The sequence below is a fragment of the Sus scrofa genome, chromosome 8 (genome assembly GCF_054392235.1).
Source record: "Sus scrofa isolate SSC_HxYL_T2T_F1_AM1 chromosome 8, Sscrofa_HxYL_maternal_Yorkshire_Landrace_v2.0, whole genome shotgun sequence".
In the NCBI taxonomy this organism is placed as follows: Eukaryota; Metazoa; Chordata; class Mammalia; order Artiodactyla; family Suidae; genus Sus; species Sus scrofa.
In genome coordinates, this window is record NC_139390.1 from 77,933,557 (window position 1) to 77,947,111 (window position 13,555).

The 13,555-nt window shown below is 41.7% G+C and overlaps 1 protein-coding gene and 1 long non-coding RNA gene across 15 annotated transcripts in view; one reads left to right on the forward strand and one right to left on the reverse strand.

Moving 5' to 3' along the window:
• Positions 1 to 13,555, forward strand: part of LOC106504694 (uncharacterized) — a 40,523-nt gene that overhangs the window by 11,412 nt on the left and 15,556 nt on the right. For 9 of the 13 annotated variants that reach the window (XR_014812741.1, XR_014812747.1, XR_014812742.1 and 6 more), the window contains exon 2: positions 1,018 to 1,143. This is a non-coding gene — a long non-coding RNA (uncharacterized LOC106504694). Of the gene's footprint in view, positions 1 to 1,017; positions 1,144 to 12,459; positions 12,567 to 13,555 lie in introns of all 13 variants that reach the window. The other 4 variants (XR_014812740.1, XR_014812739.1, XR_014812737.1 and 1 more) reach the window with 1 other exon arrangement.
• Positions 6,067 to 13,555, reverse strand: part of PPEF2 (protein phosphatase with EF-hand domain 2) — a 45,220-nt gene continuing 37,731 nt past the window's right edge. Inside the window, exons 14-17 of one of the 2 annotated variants that reach the window (XM_084972521.1) lie at positions 12,808 to 12,914; positions 11,538 to 11,701; positions 10,446 to 10,533; positions 6,067 to 7,238 (exon numbers count right to left, since the gene is read on the reverse strand). In XM_084972521.1, coding sequence (XP_084828647.1) covers positions 6,985 to 7,238; positions 10,446 to 10,533; positions 11,538 to 11,701; positions 12,808 to 12,914 — 613 coding nt within the window. In that variant the 3' untranslated portion in view covers positions 6,067 to 6,984. The remainder of the gene's footprint in view (positions 7,239 to 10,445; positions 10,534 to 11,537; positions 11,702 to 12,807; positions 12,915 to 13,555) is intronic. The other variant, XM_021101456.2, reaches the window with a different exon arrangement.

Here is a 13,555-nt window from a genome sequence, read left to right on the forward strand (position 1 = left end):
AGTAATCACAGGAGTAACACCTCATCACCTTTGCCACACTCCACTGATCAAAAGCAAGTCACAGGTCCTGCCAGAACTTACAGGGAGGGGATTCAGACAAAGGCGTGAACGCCCAGAGGCAGGCCGTCATTGGGGGTCAGGGCCACCTTACGGTCTGTTTGCCAAACAAGGAAAGAGGGCAAGAGAACCAGGGGTTACTTAGAGTCAAACCAAATAGATGCTCTTGTCCTGAAAAAAACTGGAAAAGGCACGGGCAGGAGCTGTGGACCAGGGATTCTGGTCTTAACTAGAGCACATATGCATCTGGACCTCAATTTCCATACTTGGCAAATAAAACGAGGTACCGGAAATACTAATCAAAGAAGTGTATATTAAAATAGCATGGAAGCGCCATCGTTCACCTTGAGCAAAAATTAGAAATGACTGCCCTCTAAGTTCATGAGTTCATGGTGAAACTAGGATGCTCAGTTCTGAAAAGCTACCTGCCATTAAAATGTTCACACCTGTGATGATTAGATTGATTTTTTTTTTTGGTCTTTTTAAGGCCACACCTGCAGCCTATGGAGCTTCCCAAACTAGGGGTAGAACTGGAGCTGCAGCTGCCAGCCTACACCACAGTCACAGCAATGCAGGATCTGTGCCACATCTGCGAACTACACCACAGCTCATGGCAATGCCGGATCCTTAACCCACTGAGCAAGGCCAGGGATCAAACCTACATCCTCATGGATACTAGTCAGATAGATGCATTTCCACTGAGCCACGATGGAAACTCCAACACCTGTGATGATTAATTTTATGTATCAACTTGGCCCTGGGGCACCAAGATATTTGGTTAAACATTACTTCTTGGTGTATCTGGGGGTTGTTTCTGGATGAGCCTAACACTGGCATTAGTGGAGCACAGCAGACTGCCCTCCCCAGTGGCCGGGGGTTGGGGGGCATGAATCTCAGCTAACCCATTGAAGTCCTGAATAGAATAAATGGCTGAATAAGACAAAATTCTCTGCTTGACAGTTTTTAAGCTGGGACATCAGTCTTGTCCTACCTTCAGACTCAGACTGGAAGCCCACCATCAACTTCCCTGCATCTGCAGATTGCTGACTGAAAAAGAGATTGGAATGTCTCAGCCTCCATAATCACGTGAGTCTTACAGGACATCTATTTATTTATTTTTCTGTGAATTGTGAGACTTTTTTTATTTTCCTTCTGCAATTTTCCCATCATGATATAAAAGTAAAAATAAAATCCATGTCCAATTTGTTATATGTCATCTGAGAATGGCAGGTGCCCCTCCCACCTCTGTCCAGTGGTGATCAGCCCATTACCCCAGGTGACCTGGCTTGTGCATGTGGACATTTGCACAGATGACAATGCTTCCCATGAAACTGCTGTTTCATCCATTTTGACCAAGGTTAATGGTAGTTTCTTTATTGGTAACGAAACTGACCAAACAAAAATCTTTTCTCCCTCAGCAGCTTCTTCACTTTCTCTGTTCCTTACTGCCCCTCCGATCACCTTTCAATGGACTCTAAAACACGGAGCATCACAGGGTGGTTCAGGACCACAGAGAACATGAGGAAGGGGGCACTTGAAATGCAGGAGAGGGGGAAAGATGATTCTGGAATTGTTGCTGGACAACTTTCACTAAAAGGACATACTATTTTTATTTTTAAAGTATACAGTTCATTTTATTTTAGTGTATTCCCAGTTGTGCAATGAACCAAAATTTGTTTAGAACATTTTCCTTATCCCATAAATAAACCTCATACCATGAGCTGTTCAATGCCCCAGGCCAGACAACTACTAATTTACTTTCTTTTTGTTTTTTACTTAATTTTATTACATGTATGAGTGTACAAGAATCATCACAACCAAACCCTACAGCATGCCCATCCCAAACCCTCAGTACATCCCCCCCCCCCTCAATCTGTCTCCTTTGGAAACCATTAAGTTTTTCAAAGTCGGTGAGTCAGTATATGTTCTGCAAAGAAGTTCATTGTGTCCTTTTTTTAGGTTCCACATGTAAGTGATAGCATTTGATGTTGGTGTCTCATTGTCTGACTGACTTCTCTTAGCATAATAATTTCTAGGTCCATCCATGTTGCAAAAATGCCGTTATTTTGTTCCTTTTAATGGCTGGGTAATATTCCATTGTGTATATATGTACCACATCTTCTTGATCCACTCCTCTGTCAATAGACATTTAGGTTGTTTCCATGTCTTGGCTATTGCAAATAATGCTGCAATGAACATTGGAGAACACGTGTCTTTACGAGTCATGGTTTTCTCTGGATAGATGCCCAGGAGTGGGATTGCTGGATCAAATGGCAATTCTGTTTTTAGTTTTCTGAGGAATCTCCATATTGTTTTCCACAGTGGTTGCACCAATTTACATTCCCACCAACAGTGTAATAGGGTTACTTTTTCTCCACACCCTTTCCAGCACTTATTTTTTATAGACTTTTTGATGATGGCCATTCTGGCTGGTGTAAGGTGGTATCTCATAGTGGTTTCGATTTGCATTTCTCTAATGATGAGTGATGTTGAACATCTTTTCATGTGTTTTTTGGCCATCCATATGTCTTCTTTGGAGAATCGTCTGTTTAGATCTTCAGCCCATTTTTTGATGTGGTTGTTTGTTTTTTTGGTATTGAGCAGTAGGAGGTGTTTATGTATTTTGGAGAGTAATCCCTTGTCCGTTGCTTCATTTGCAAAGACTTTCTCCCATTCTGTGGGTTGTCTTTTTGTTTTGTTTAGGGTTTCCTTTGCTGTGCAGTTTTAAGTTTAATTAAGTTCCATTTGTTTATTTTTGCTTCTACTGTTATTACTCTAAGAGGTGGATCTGAGAAGATGCTGCTGTCGTTTATGTCAGAGTGTTTGGCCTATGTTTTCCTCTAAGGGTTTTATAGTATCTGGTCTTATATATAGGTCTTTAATCCATTTTGAGCTTATTTTTGTGTATGGTGTCAGGGAGTGTTCTAATTTCATTCTTTTACATGTGGCTGTCCAGTTTTCCCAGCACTACTTATTGAACAAGCTGTCTTTTCTTCATTGTATATTCTTGCCTCCTTTGTCATAGATTAGTTGACTGTAGGTGCGTGGGTTTAATTCTGGGCTTTCTATCCTGTTCCACGGATCTATATTTCTATCTTTGTGCCAGTACCATACAGTTTTGATGATTGTTGCTTTGTGGTATAGTCTGAAGTCAAGGAACCTGATTCCTCCAGCTCCATTTTTCTTTTTCAGGATGTCTTTGGCTATGCTGGGTCTTTTGTGCTTCCAAACAAACTTTAAAATATTTTGTTCTAGTTCTGTGAAAAATGTCCTTGGTAATTTGATAGGGATTTCATTGAATCTGTAGATTGCCTTGGGTAGTATATTCATTTTGATAATATTGACTCTTCCAATCCAAGAGCATGGTATGTCTTTCCATCTATTTGTGTCATCTTTGATTTCTTTCATCAGTGGCTTATAGTGTTCAGAGTACAGGTCTTTTGTCTCTTTAGGTAGGTTTACTCCTAGTATTTTATTCTTTGGATGCAATGGTAAGCAGATGGCTTCCCTAATTTCTCTTTGTGATCTTTCATTGTTAGTATATAGAAATGCAGTCAATTTCTGTGTATTAATTTTGTATCCTGTGACTTTGCCAAATTCATGGATGAGCTCTCATAGTTTTCTGGTAGAGTCTTTAGGATCCTCTGTATAGTATCATGTCATCCGCAAATAGTGGTAGTTTTGCTTCTTCCTTTCCAATTTGCATTCCTTTTCTTTTTCTTCTCTGATTGTCATGGCTAGGACTTCCAAAACTATGTTGAAGAGTAGTGGCGAGAGCAGACATCCTTGTCTTGTTCCTGATCTCAGTGGGAATTCCTTCAGTTTTTCATCATTGAGAATGATGTTAGCTGTGGGTTTGTCATATATGGCCTTTATTATGGTGAGGTAGGTTCCTGCTATGCCCACTTTCTGAAGGGTTTTTTTTTTTAATCAGAAATGAGTGCTGGATTTTGTCAAAGGCTTTTTCTGTGTCTATTGAGAGGATCATATGGTTTTGATTCTTCAGTTTGTTAATGTGCTGTATCACACTGATTGATTTGCAGATATTGAAGAATCCTTGCATCCCTGGGATAAATTCCACTTGATCATGATGTATGATCCTTTTAATGTATTGTTGGATTCAGTTTGCTAGTATTTTGTTGAGGATTTTTGCATCTACGTTCATCAGTGAAAATGGCCTGTAATTTTCTTTTTTGGTGGTATCTTTGTCTGGTTTTGGTATCAGGGTGATGGTGGCCTCATAGAATGAGTTTGGGAGTGTCCCTTTCTCTGCAATTTTTTGGAATAGTTTCAGGATAGGTGTTAGCTCTTCTCTAAATGTTTGATAGAATTTGCCTGTGAAGCCATCTGGTCCTGGACTTTTGTTTGTTGGAAGTTTTTTCATCACAGTTTCAATTTCAGTTCATGTGATTGGTCTGTTCATCTTTTCTATTTCATCTTGGTTTAGTCTTGGAAGATTGTACTTTTCTAAGAATTTGTCCATTTCTTCTAGGTTTTCCATTTTATTGGCATATAGTTGCATATAGTAATCTCTTATGATCCTGTGTATTTTCTGTGATGTCTGTTGTTACTTCTCCTTTTTCATTTCTCATTGTATTGATTTGAGTCCTCTTTTTTTTCTCTTGATAAGTCTGGCTAAGGGTTTATCAATTTTTTTGATCTTTTCAAAGAACCATCTTTTAGTTTCATTGATCTTTTCTATGGTTTTCTTCATTTCTATTTCATTGATTTCTGCTCTGATTTTTATGATTTCTTTCCTTGTACTTACTTTAGGTCTTGTCTGTTCTTCTCTCTTCCAGCTGCTTTTGATGTAAAGTTGGGTTGTTTATTTGAGCTTTTCTTGTTTCCTGAGGTAGGCTTGTATTGCTATAAACTTTCCTCTTAGAATGGCTTTTGCTGCATCCCATAGGTTTTGGAGTGTCGTATCTTGTCATTTGCTTCTAGGTATTTTCTAATTTTCTCTTTGATTTCTTCAGTGATCCATTGGTTGTTTAGTAGCATGTTGTTTTGTCTCCACGTGTTTGTGATTTTTGTAGTTTTTTTCTTGATGTTGATTTCCAGTCATACAGTATTGTAATCAGAAAAGATGCTTGATAGGATTTCAATTTTTTTTCAAGTTACTGAGGTTTGATTTCTAGCCCAGGATGTGATCCATCTTAGAGAATGTTCCATGTGCGCTTGAGAAGAATGTGTATTCTGTTGCTTTTGGATGGAATGTCCCATAAATATCTGTTAATGGTCTAAAGCTTCATTCAGGGCCTGTGTTTCTGTATTGATTTTTCTGTCTGCAGGACATATTTTTATAAACATTTGACAAACAAATCCCCTTTCTTTGTTTTATTTTCTTTTTCTTTCTTTCTTTTTTTTTTTTTTTTTTTTTTTGTCTTTTGTCCTTTTTAGGGCTGCACCTGTGGCATATGGACGTTCCCAGCCTAGGGGTCTAATCAGAGCTATAGCCACCGGCCTATGCCACAGCCACAGCAATGCCAGATCTGAGCCGCGTCTGTGACCTACACCACAGCTCGTGGCAACGCTGGATCCTTAACCCACTGAGCAAGGCCTCGTGGTTCCTAGTCGAATTCTTTTCCACTGTGCCATGATGGGAACACTGGAATCCCATTTCTGAGAGTCTATCCTAAGAAAATGTATAATTCAAAAGATTTTTATGAGGAGTTCCCACTGTGGCTCAGTGGTTAACAAACCCAACTAGCATCCATGAGGACAAGGGTTCAGTCCCTGGCCTTACTCAGTGGGTTAAGGATCTGGCTTTGCCGTAAGCTGTGGTGTAGGTCACAGACAAGGCTCAGATCCCATGTTGCTGTGGCTGTGGTGTAGGCCAGGAGCTGTAGCTCAGATTAGACCCCTAGCCTGGGTACCTCCATATGCTGCAGGTGTGGCCCCAAAAAGACCAAAAAAAAAAAAAAAGATTTTTATGAACAAAGCTATATGCACGAAGTTGTTAACTGCAATGTTATCTATAATAATAAAAAAGTGGAAACAATGCACATGTTTAACAGCTGGAGACTGGCTATATTATATTGCATCCATTTGAAATTATGCAGCCATTAAATGAATAACCATGAAGACTATGTAGCAACAGAGAGAGATGGTATAGGTCACAGATGCAGCTTGGATCTGCATTGCTGGCTGTCGTGTAGGCCAGCAGCTATAGTTCTGATTAGACCCCTGGCCTGTGAATTTCCATGTGCTGTGGGTTGGGCCCTAAAAAAAAGCAGAACATTAAATTATATAAGCATAATAGTTATAATAAGCAAAAGTAAATACTGAAAAGAATCCATATGTTTGGGTCATGGGATTACACCATATTTTATAACTTTACCAGTAAGATATTATAAAAACAATAAGTAGGAGTTCTTGTTGTGGCTCAACAGTAACAAACCTGACTAGTACCCATAAGGACCTGGGTTCAATCCCTGGCCTTGCTCAGTGGGTTAAGGATCTGGTGTTGCTGTGAGCTGTGGTATAGGTCACAGATGCAGCTTGGATCTGCATTGCTGGCTGTCGTGTAGGCCAGCAGCTATAGTTCTGATTAGACCCCTGGCCTGTGAATTTCCATGTGCTGTGGGTTGGGCCCTAAAAAGCAATAAAAGTAAAAACAGTAAATAGTATTCAGTGGAAACAATGAAGGGGCTGAATTATCAGGGGTTCTTAACTGGGATAGACTTCAGAATTTTAAAATATTTACACCTGGGTCCTACCTGGCAAAAATTCTGAGATGGGGCTAGGGCACCTATGTATTTCAAAATATACACACACTGTAACCTCACCCTTTATCCCCAAATATACAGGTGCATATGGGTAGGCCAGCTCTCCGCATAAAGTTCCATAGCTCAATGGAGAATAAGGGAAATGTTCCTGCAGTGAGCCTGGCATCACATCCAAGACACCTTGGAGACCAGGCTGGCCTTAGTGTGCGCCAAAGCTGCTGTGGTCACCACTGCTAATGCTTGTGGCTTGAGGGCAAGCTGAGGCATCGGCCTCTGAGCAGGATTGCTCCACAAGGCGGAAGGCCTCCAGGAACTCATTGACATCAATGCGGCCGTCCTTGTTGAAGTCGATGCTTCGGGCGAGGTCACAGATGCAGTCGTCTGTGACATCAGTGTTCATGTGAGCGCTGAACAGCTTCCAAATCTGCCTGAACTCGTCCAGTGAGATGAACCCTTATCAGAGACAGCAAGTCACTTTAGTGAGTCAGTCTAGTATTCAGTTCTCATTTCCTCTGACATTCTTGCAAGGACACCTGCTCCCTACTGTTCAAGAAAGACACCTAAGGCCTAGTCTCCCAAGAAGATCTCATTTAAACCACTTAATCACCAGATCACAGCTGGGAGCAATTTTTGCTCCTCTCTTTCTAGGGACATTTGGAAATGCTTTAAGACAATTACGATTGTCATGACTGGGGTGCAGGTAGGGTGTTACTAGCATCTAGCAGGTAAAGGCCAGAGAGGCTATGAAGCATCCTAGCAGGTACAGGGTGGGGCCCCAAAGAAAGAATTACTCAAGGCAAAATGTAAGTAGTGCCATTGCTGAGAAACCCTGCAGTAAATCATCCTAAACACATGCTTATTTATTCTGTGTACAAAAAGCCTTTGGACCTATGTATCTGTGGGCATTTGATTTTTTTTTTCTTTTTGTCTTTTTAGGGCTTACACCCATGGCATATGGAAGTTCCCATGCTAGGGATTGAATTGAAGCTGCAACTGCCCCCCCACACCACAGCCACAGCAACACCAGATCCTAGCTGTGTCTGCAACCTACACCACAGCTCACAGCAATGCCAGATCCTTAACCCTTGAGTGAGGCCAGGGATCAAACCCACGTCCTCATGGATACTAGTTGGGTTCTTCACCTGCTACTACAATGAGAACTCATTTGATTTTTTTATGAGGGTTCCAAGACCATTCAATGGTAAAATAATAATTTTTCAACAGATGGTAGGGGACAACTGGTTACCCACAGGCAAAATTGAAGCTAGACCCCTACCTTGCATTACGAACAAAAATTAATTCCCAGTGGATCAAAGACCTAAGAGCTCAAACTGTTAAAGTTCTTGGATGAATACAAAGGTGTTAATCTTTGCGACCTTCAGTTACACAACGTCTTCTTAGATATGACACCAAAAACACAAACGACAAAAGAAAAAAGATAAATTGGACTTTTTTTTTAAATTAAAAAAACTTTTGTATATCAGAAGACACTACAAAGAATGTGAAAAGATAGCCCATAAAATCAGAAAAAAATATTTGCAAATCGTATATCTGATAACGGCCCAAATTCTAAAATATATAAAGAACTCTTATGACTCAGTGATAAAAAGACAACGCAGGAGTTCCATTGTGGCTCAGTGGTAATGAACCTGACTAGTATCCATGAGGAATGGGTTCAATCCCTGGCCTTGGATCCCCACCCTTGCTGAGTGGGCTAAGGACCCAGCATTGCCGTGAGCTGTGGTGTAGGTCACAGACGTGGCTCAGATCTGGCGTGGCTGTGGCTGTGGTGTAGGCTGGCAGCTGCAGCTCCAATTACACCCCTAGCCTGGGAACCTCCATATACTGCAGATGCTGCCCTAAAAAGCAAAACAAAAAAAACTCAATTAAAAGACAGGTAAAGAATTTGAATAGACATTTTTCCAAAGAAGATATACGAATTTCCAACAAGCACGTGAAAAGATGCTCAACACCATTAGTTACTAAGGAAATGCACATCAAAACCATCATGAGGTATTTTACACCTAGTAGGATGGCTATAAAATATTTTCCAATGGAAAATAACAAGTGTTGGTGAGGATGTGGAGAAACCGGAACCCTCCTACATTGTCAGCAGGAATGTAAAATGATATAGCCCCTGCGGAAAAATTGTTTGGCAGTTCCCCAAAAAGTTAAACATAGTTTTACCACATGGCCCAGCAGTTGCACTGCTGGGAATACATCCAACAGAAGTTAAAACATATGTTCACACACAAAGTTGTAATTGAATGTTCATAACAACATTATTCATAACAGCCAAAAGGTGGAAACCATCCAAATGTCTATCAGTTGATGAAAGCATAAACAAAATGTGGCATATCCATAATGGAATATTATCCAGGTCTAAAAAGAAATAAAAAACGGATCCATGCTACAACATGGGTAAACCTTGAAAACAGGCTAAGGAGCCAGACACCAGAGGCAGTATGTCAGACAATCCTGTTTCTATGAGATGTCCAGAACTGGCAGATTCATAGAGACAGAGAGCAGGCTAATATTCTCCAGGGACTGGTGGAGAAGGAGCAGGGAATGGGGATTCACTGCTAATGGGCACATCTTTTTAGGTGATGAAAATGTTCTAAAATTAGATGGTGATAATAGTTACACAAGCTTGCATATACACCAAAAAAAGCACAGAGCTGCACATTTTATTTTTTTGTTTGTCTTTTTAGGGCCACACCCATGGCATATGGAGCTTCCCAGGCCAGGGGTCAAACCACAGCCTCAGCCACACGGGATCCAAGCCGCATCTGCAACCTACACCACAGCTCACAGCAACGCCAGATCCTTAACTCACTGAGTAAGGCCAGGGATCGAACCCAAATTCTCATGGATACCAGTTGGATTTATCGCTGCTGAGCCACAATGGGAACTCCAGAACTGCACAATTTAAATGGGCAAATTGTATGGTATGTAAATTATATCTCCAAAAAAGTGATAATATTTGAAAAGGCCATTGGATCATTGAGAAAGCAGGCTGAAGGTATACAGAACCTCCCTGTACATTTTTTGTAACTCCTCGTGAATCTAATTATTTAAACATTTTACAAATTTAAAAATAATACTTTGGGAGTTCCCACTGCAGTACAATGGGACTGGCAGCATCTCTGCAGTGCCAGGGCATCGGTTTGATCCCCCACCCGGCAAAGTAGGTTAAGGATCCTGCCTTGCCATGGCTGCTGCGTAGGTTGCAATGGCAGCTGGGGTCTGATCCCTGGCCTGGGGACTCCATATGCTGCAGGGCAGTCAAAAATAACAACAAACAAACAAAACAAAAAAACCTTTAAAGAGGTTTTTAGACTGCAAAAGCCTTTCTTCTGTTCTAGATACTCTTCATTCCTTTGGTGGCTGTCTTGATAGAACGATAAGGGACATCAGAGCTAATAATAATTCTCTAAGACATTCTCATCAGTTTGTCTTCATTCTTCTCCATCCAACCCCTCTTCTATGTGAACAGCTCATATTGCACAAGTATTTTCCTAGTTTCTGCCTTTTTTCAAGCATCACCACTAATTTTGCTCTGAAAGGGCTTGAGAGCTAAATAATCAGCAAGGAGACTAAAAGGGAGGAGGTCAAAGGCTTGTTAGGTGTCGGAAGTGACAGGACAATGAGCGCCTTTACCTGAATGATCACTGTCTATGATCCTAAAAATCGTCTCCAAGTTGGATCGATTTCGGTATAGCGTTTCCAGCAAACTTGACTGTATGTTCTGCAAGAAAAAACTCATTTTCCTTCTATCTCTTGTTTCTCTTAGGTTTAGGCTTCTCCTAATGTATAATCGACACACAATCAACCTTAACAATAAGACTCTTGAGAGAACCTAAAGATGTTTTCCGATTCCCCTCACCCCCACCCCCTTCGGCCTACCAAGTACTCTAATGGTTTAAGCAGTACCTCGCCCATGGTGAATGTTCTAAAATTGACCATGGCAATGGCTGCACAGATCTGCAAAGGTACTAAAACCCACCAACCTCTACATTTTAAATGGATGACCTGCATGATACATGAATTATATTGCAAGAAAGCTTTTTTTTTTTTCTTCTTTTCTAGGGCCGCTTCCCATGGCATATGGAGGTTCCCAGGCTAGGGGTCGAATAGGAGCTGTAGCTGCCAAGCCTATACAATGCGTCATCCGAGCCGCTTCTGCAACCTACACCACAGCTCACAGCAATGCCAGATCCTTAACCCACTGAGCAAGGCCAGGGATCGAACCTGCAACCTTGTGGTTCCTAGTTGGATTCGTTAACCACTGCGCCACGACGGGAACTCCAAGAAAGCTTTTTTTTTTTTTTTTTTTTAAAGCCCAGAACCCAAGGTGCCACATACATTACTCACACGTAATTACTAAACAAATACCTTTTGACGTGTGGGAAGCAGCCTTGCATCAAGGAAGTCAGACCTGGGTTTGAATTCCAGTTCTAACACTTAAAAGCTCTATTATCCGAGGCAGGTATCTAAAACCTGTGAGGGATGTTCTCTTGGGTTATGGTGCTGCTAATTATCTCTACCTCCAGGGGTAGTTTTGAGGATAAATCCAGGCAACATAGGTAGGTCACGGAACACAAAGTCTGACACATAGAAATGCCATAAGTGGTTGTTCCATTCATCTTCCCTTTGGGGTGCTCAACATTTGGTTGTTTCTGAATCAGGGTTCTCTGTAAGGGGCTATCCAGTCCCCAGTAGGCCCTCATCCACCGTTTTTCACACCCTTACCTCGTGGCTCAGCTGTTTTTTGGCCATGTTCCCCAGCCAGGCCTTGTATTCCAGCTTGTTATCCAGTGAGCTGTTCACCAGCTGTGGCCTCAGCATCCGCCAGGGTAGCCCCAGATGCAACACAGACTCCACGGCCACTGCCCAGTCACTCAGTGTGATTAGACCTGTAAGAAAGAGCTAACCTGTTGCCTCATCACCTATAATTCTGGTTTCCTGCCCAACAGCACTCACTTTTTTTTTTTTTTTTTTTTTTTTTTGTCTTTTTGCCATTTCTTGGGCCACTCCCACAGCATATGGAGGTTCCCAGGCTAGGGGTCGAATCGGAGCTGTACCCACCGGCCTACGCCAGAGCCACAGCAACGAGGGATCCGAGCCACATCTGCGACCCACACCATAGCTCATGGCATCGACGGATCCTTAACCCACAGAGCAAGGCCAGGGATGGAACCTGCAACCTCACGGTTCTTAGTCGGATTCGTTAACCACTGCGCCACGACGGGAACTCCAGCACTCAGGTTTTTATCCTGACATTCTTTTATCTGTAAGTAATAGACATGCTGTCACTGTTTTTGTTGGTCATGGTAGAATTGGCTAGAAAGTAGGACTGCCACCTGAAATACAGGATGGCCAGCAGATCTGAATCTCAAACAGACCTCAAAGCATAAGTATGTCCCAAATATGGCATGGGACATACTTATATTGAAAAACTATTTCTTGTCTTTCTGTAATTCTAGGTTTTTATTTGCCAAATCTGGCAATATTACTGGAAGTGGCACAAGAATCTTGTAAACAATATAAAAAGCATATATTATACATGTATCTAAACCTATAAATAGACACCCGTATATACTCAGCCTTGGTTGTTTCTGTGTGTATAAAAAGATAGTGCTATGGCTTTATGACAGTTACGGCTATTTTTTAGGAGGGCTGCGTGGAATTGATGTCTGCTAGACATTCCACTGAGTTGAGAAAAGACAAAATTTCCAACTTGGATGAGAGAGTATTCAACAGAGTGGCACACACTTCACGGTGAGAAACCAAATCATTGATCTTTCGTTATTCTTTCATTCTCCCTCTTGTAACCCATTTCCTGTCAACTCTTTGCCTACTTCTGGCTTTGTCCCTCTTCCCTTGACTCCATCAAAGAGGTCTTCTGATGATTTGGTCCTTCACCAAATATTTATTTGCTAATGGCTGTGAGACAGAGTGGGTTTTTTTTTTTTTTTTTTTGCCAGCTTCTTTTATGAATATTTTACTCGTTTAGTCTTACCAGTGTCATCTTTATCATGCTTCTTAAATTCAACAAGAAGATCTGAGGAATGGGCAAAGAACTTTTCCCGCAGGGCTCTCAGAGCTGACTCTTCTACTCTGCTAATCCTGGGACAGGAGATGAAAAAGAACATTTTTAGGGAGTTCCTGTGGTGGTTCAGCGGTAATGAATCCCACTAGTATCCATGAGGACATGGGTTTGATCCCCGGCCCTATTCAGTGGGTTAAGGATCCGGAATGGCTATGGCGTAGGCTGGCAGCTGCAGCTCTGATTCGACACTGAGGCTGGGAACTTCCATATACTGCAGGTGCGGGCCTAAAAAAACCGAAAGAAAAAGAAAAGAAAAGAAAAGAAAAAGACAATGAACATTTTAAAAAATTAGCAGAGGTGTTCCCATTATGGCTCAGTGGTTAACGAATCCAACTGGGAACCATGAGGTTTTGGGTTCGATCCCTGGCCTTGCTCAGTGGGTTAAGGATCCAGCGTTGCTGTGAGCTGTGGTGTAGGTCACAGACTCGGCTTGCATCCCGCATTGCTGTGGCTCTGGCGTAGACTGGCGGCTACAGCTCCGTTTAGATCCCTAGTCTGGGAACCTCCACATCCCGAGGGAAGGGGCCCTAGAAAAGGCAAAAAGACACACACAAAAAATTAGCAGAGAAGAAACAGTCGTGGGTTTTTACTCCACTTCTCTCTCTCTTAACATCTCAAGCTCCCAAGAGCTCTCAGGTTTTGAGGAAAGAGCTGCATC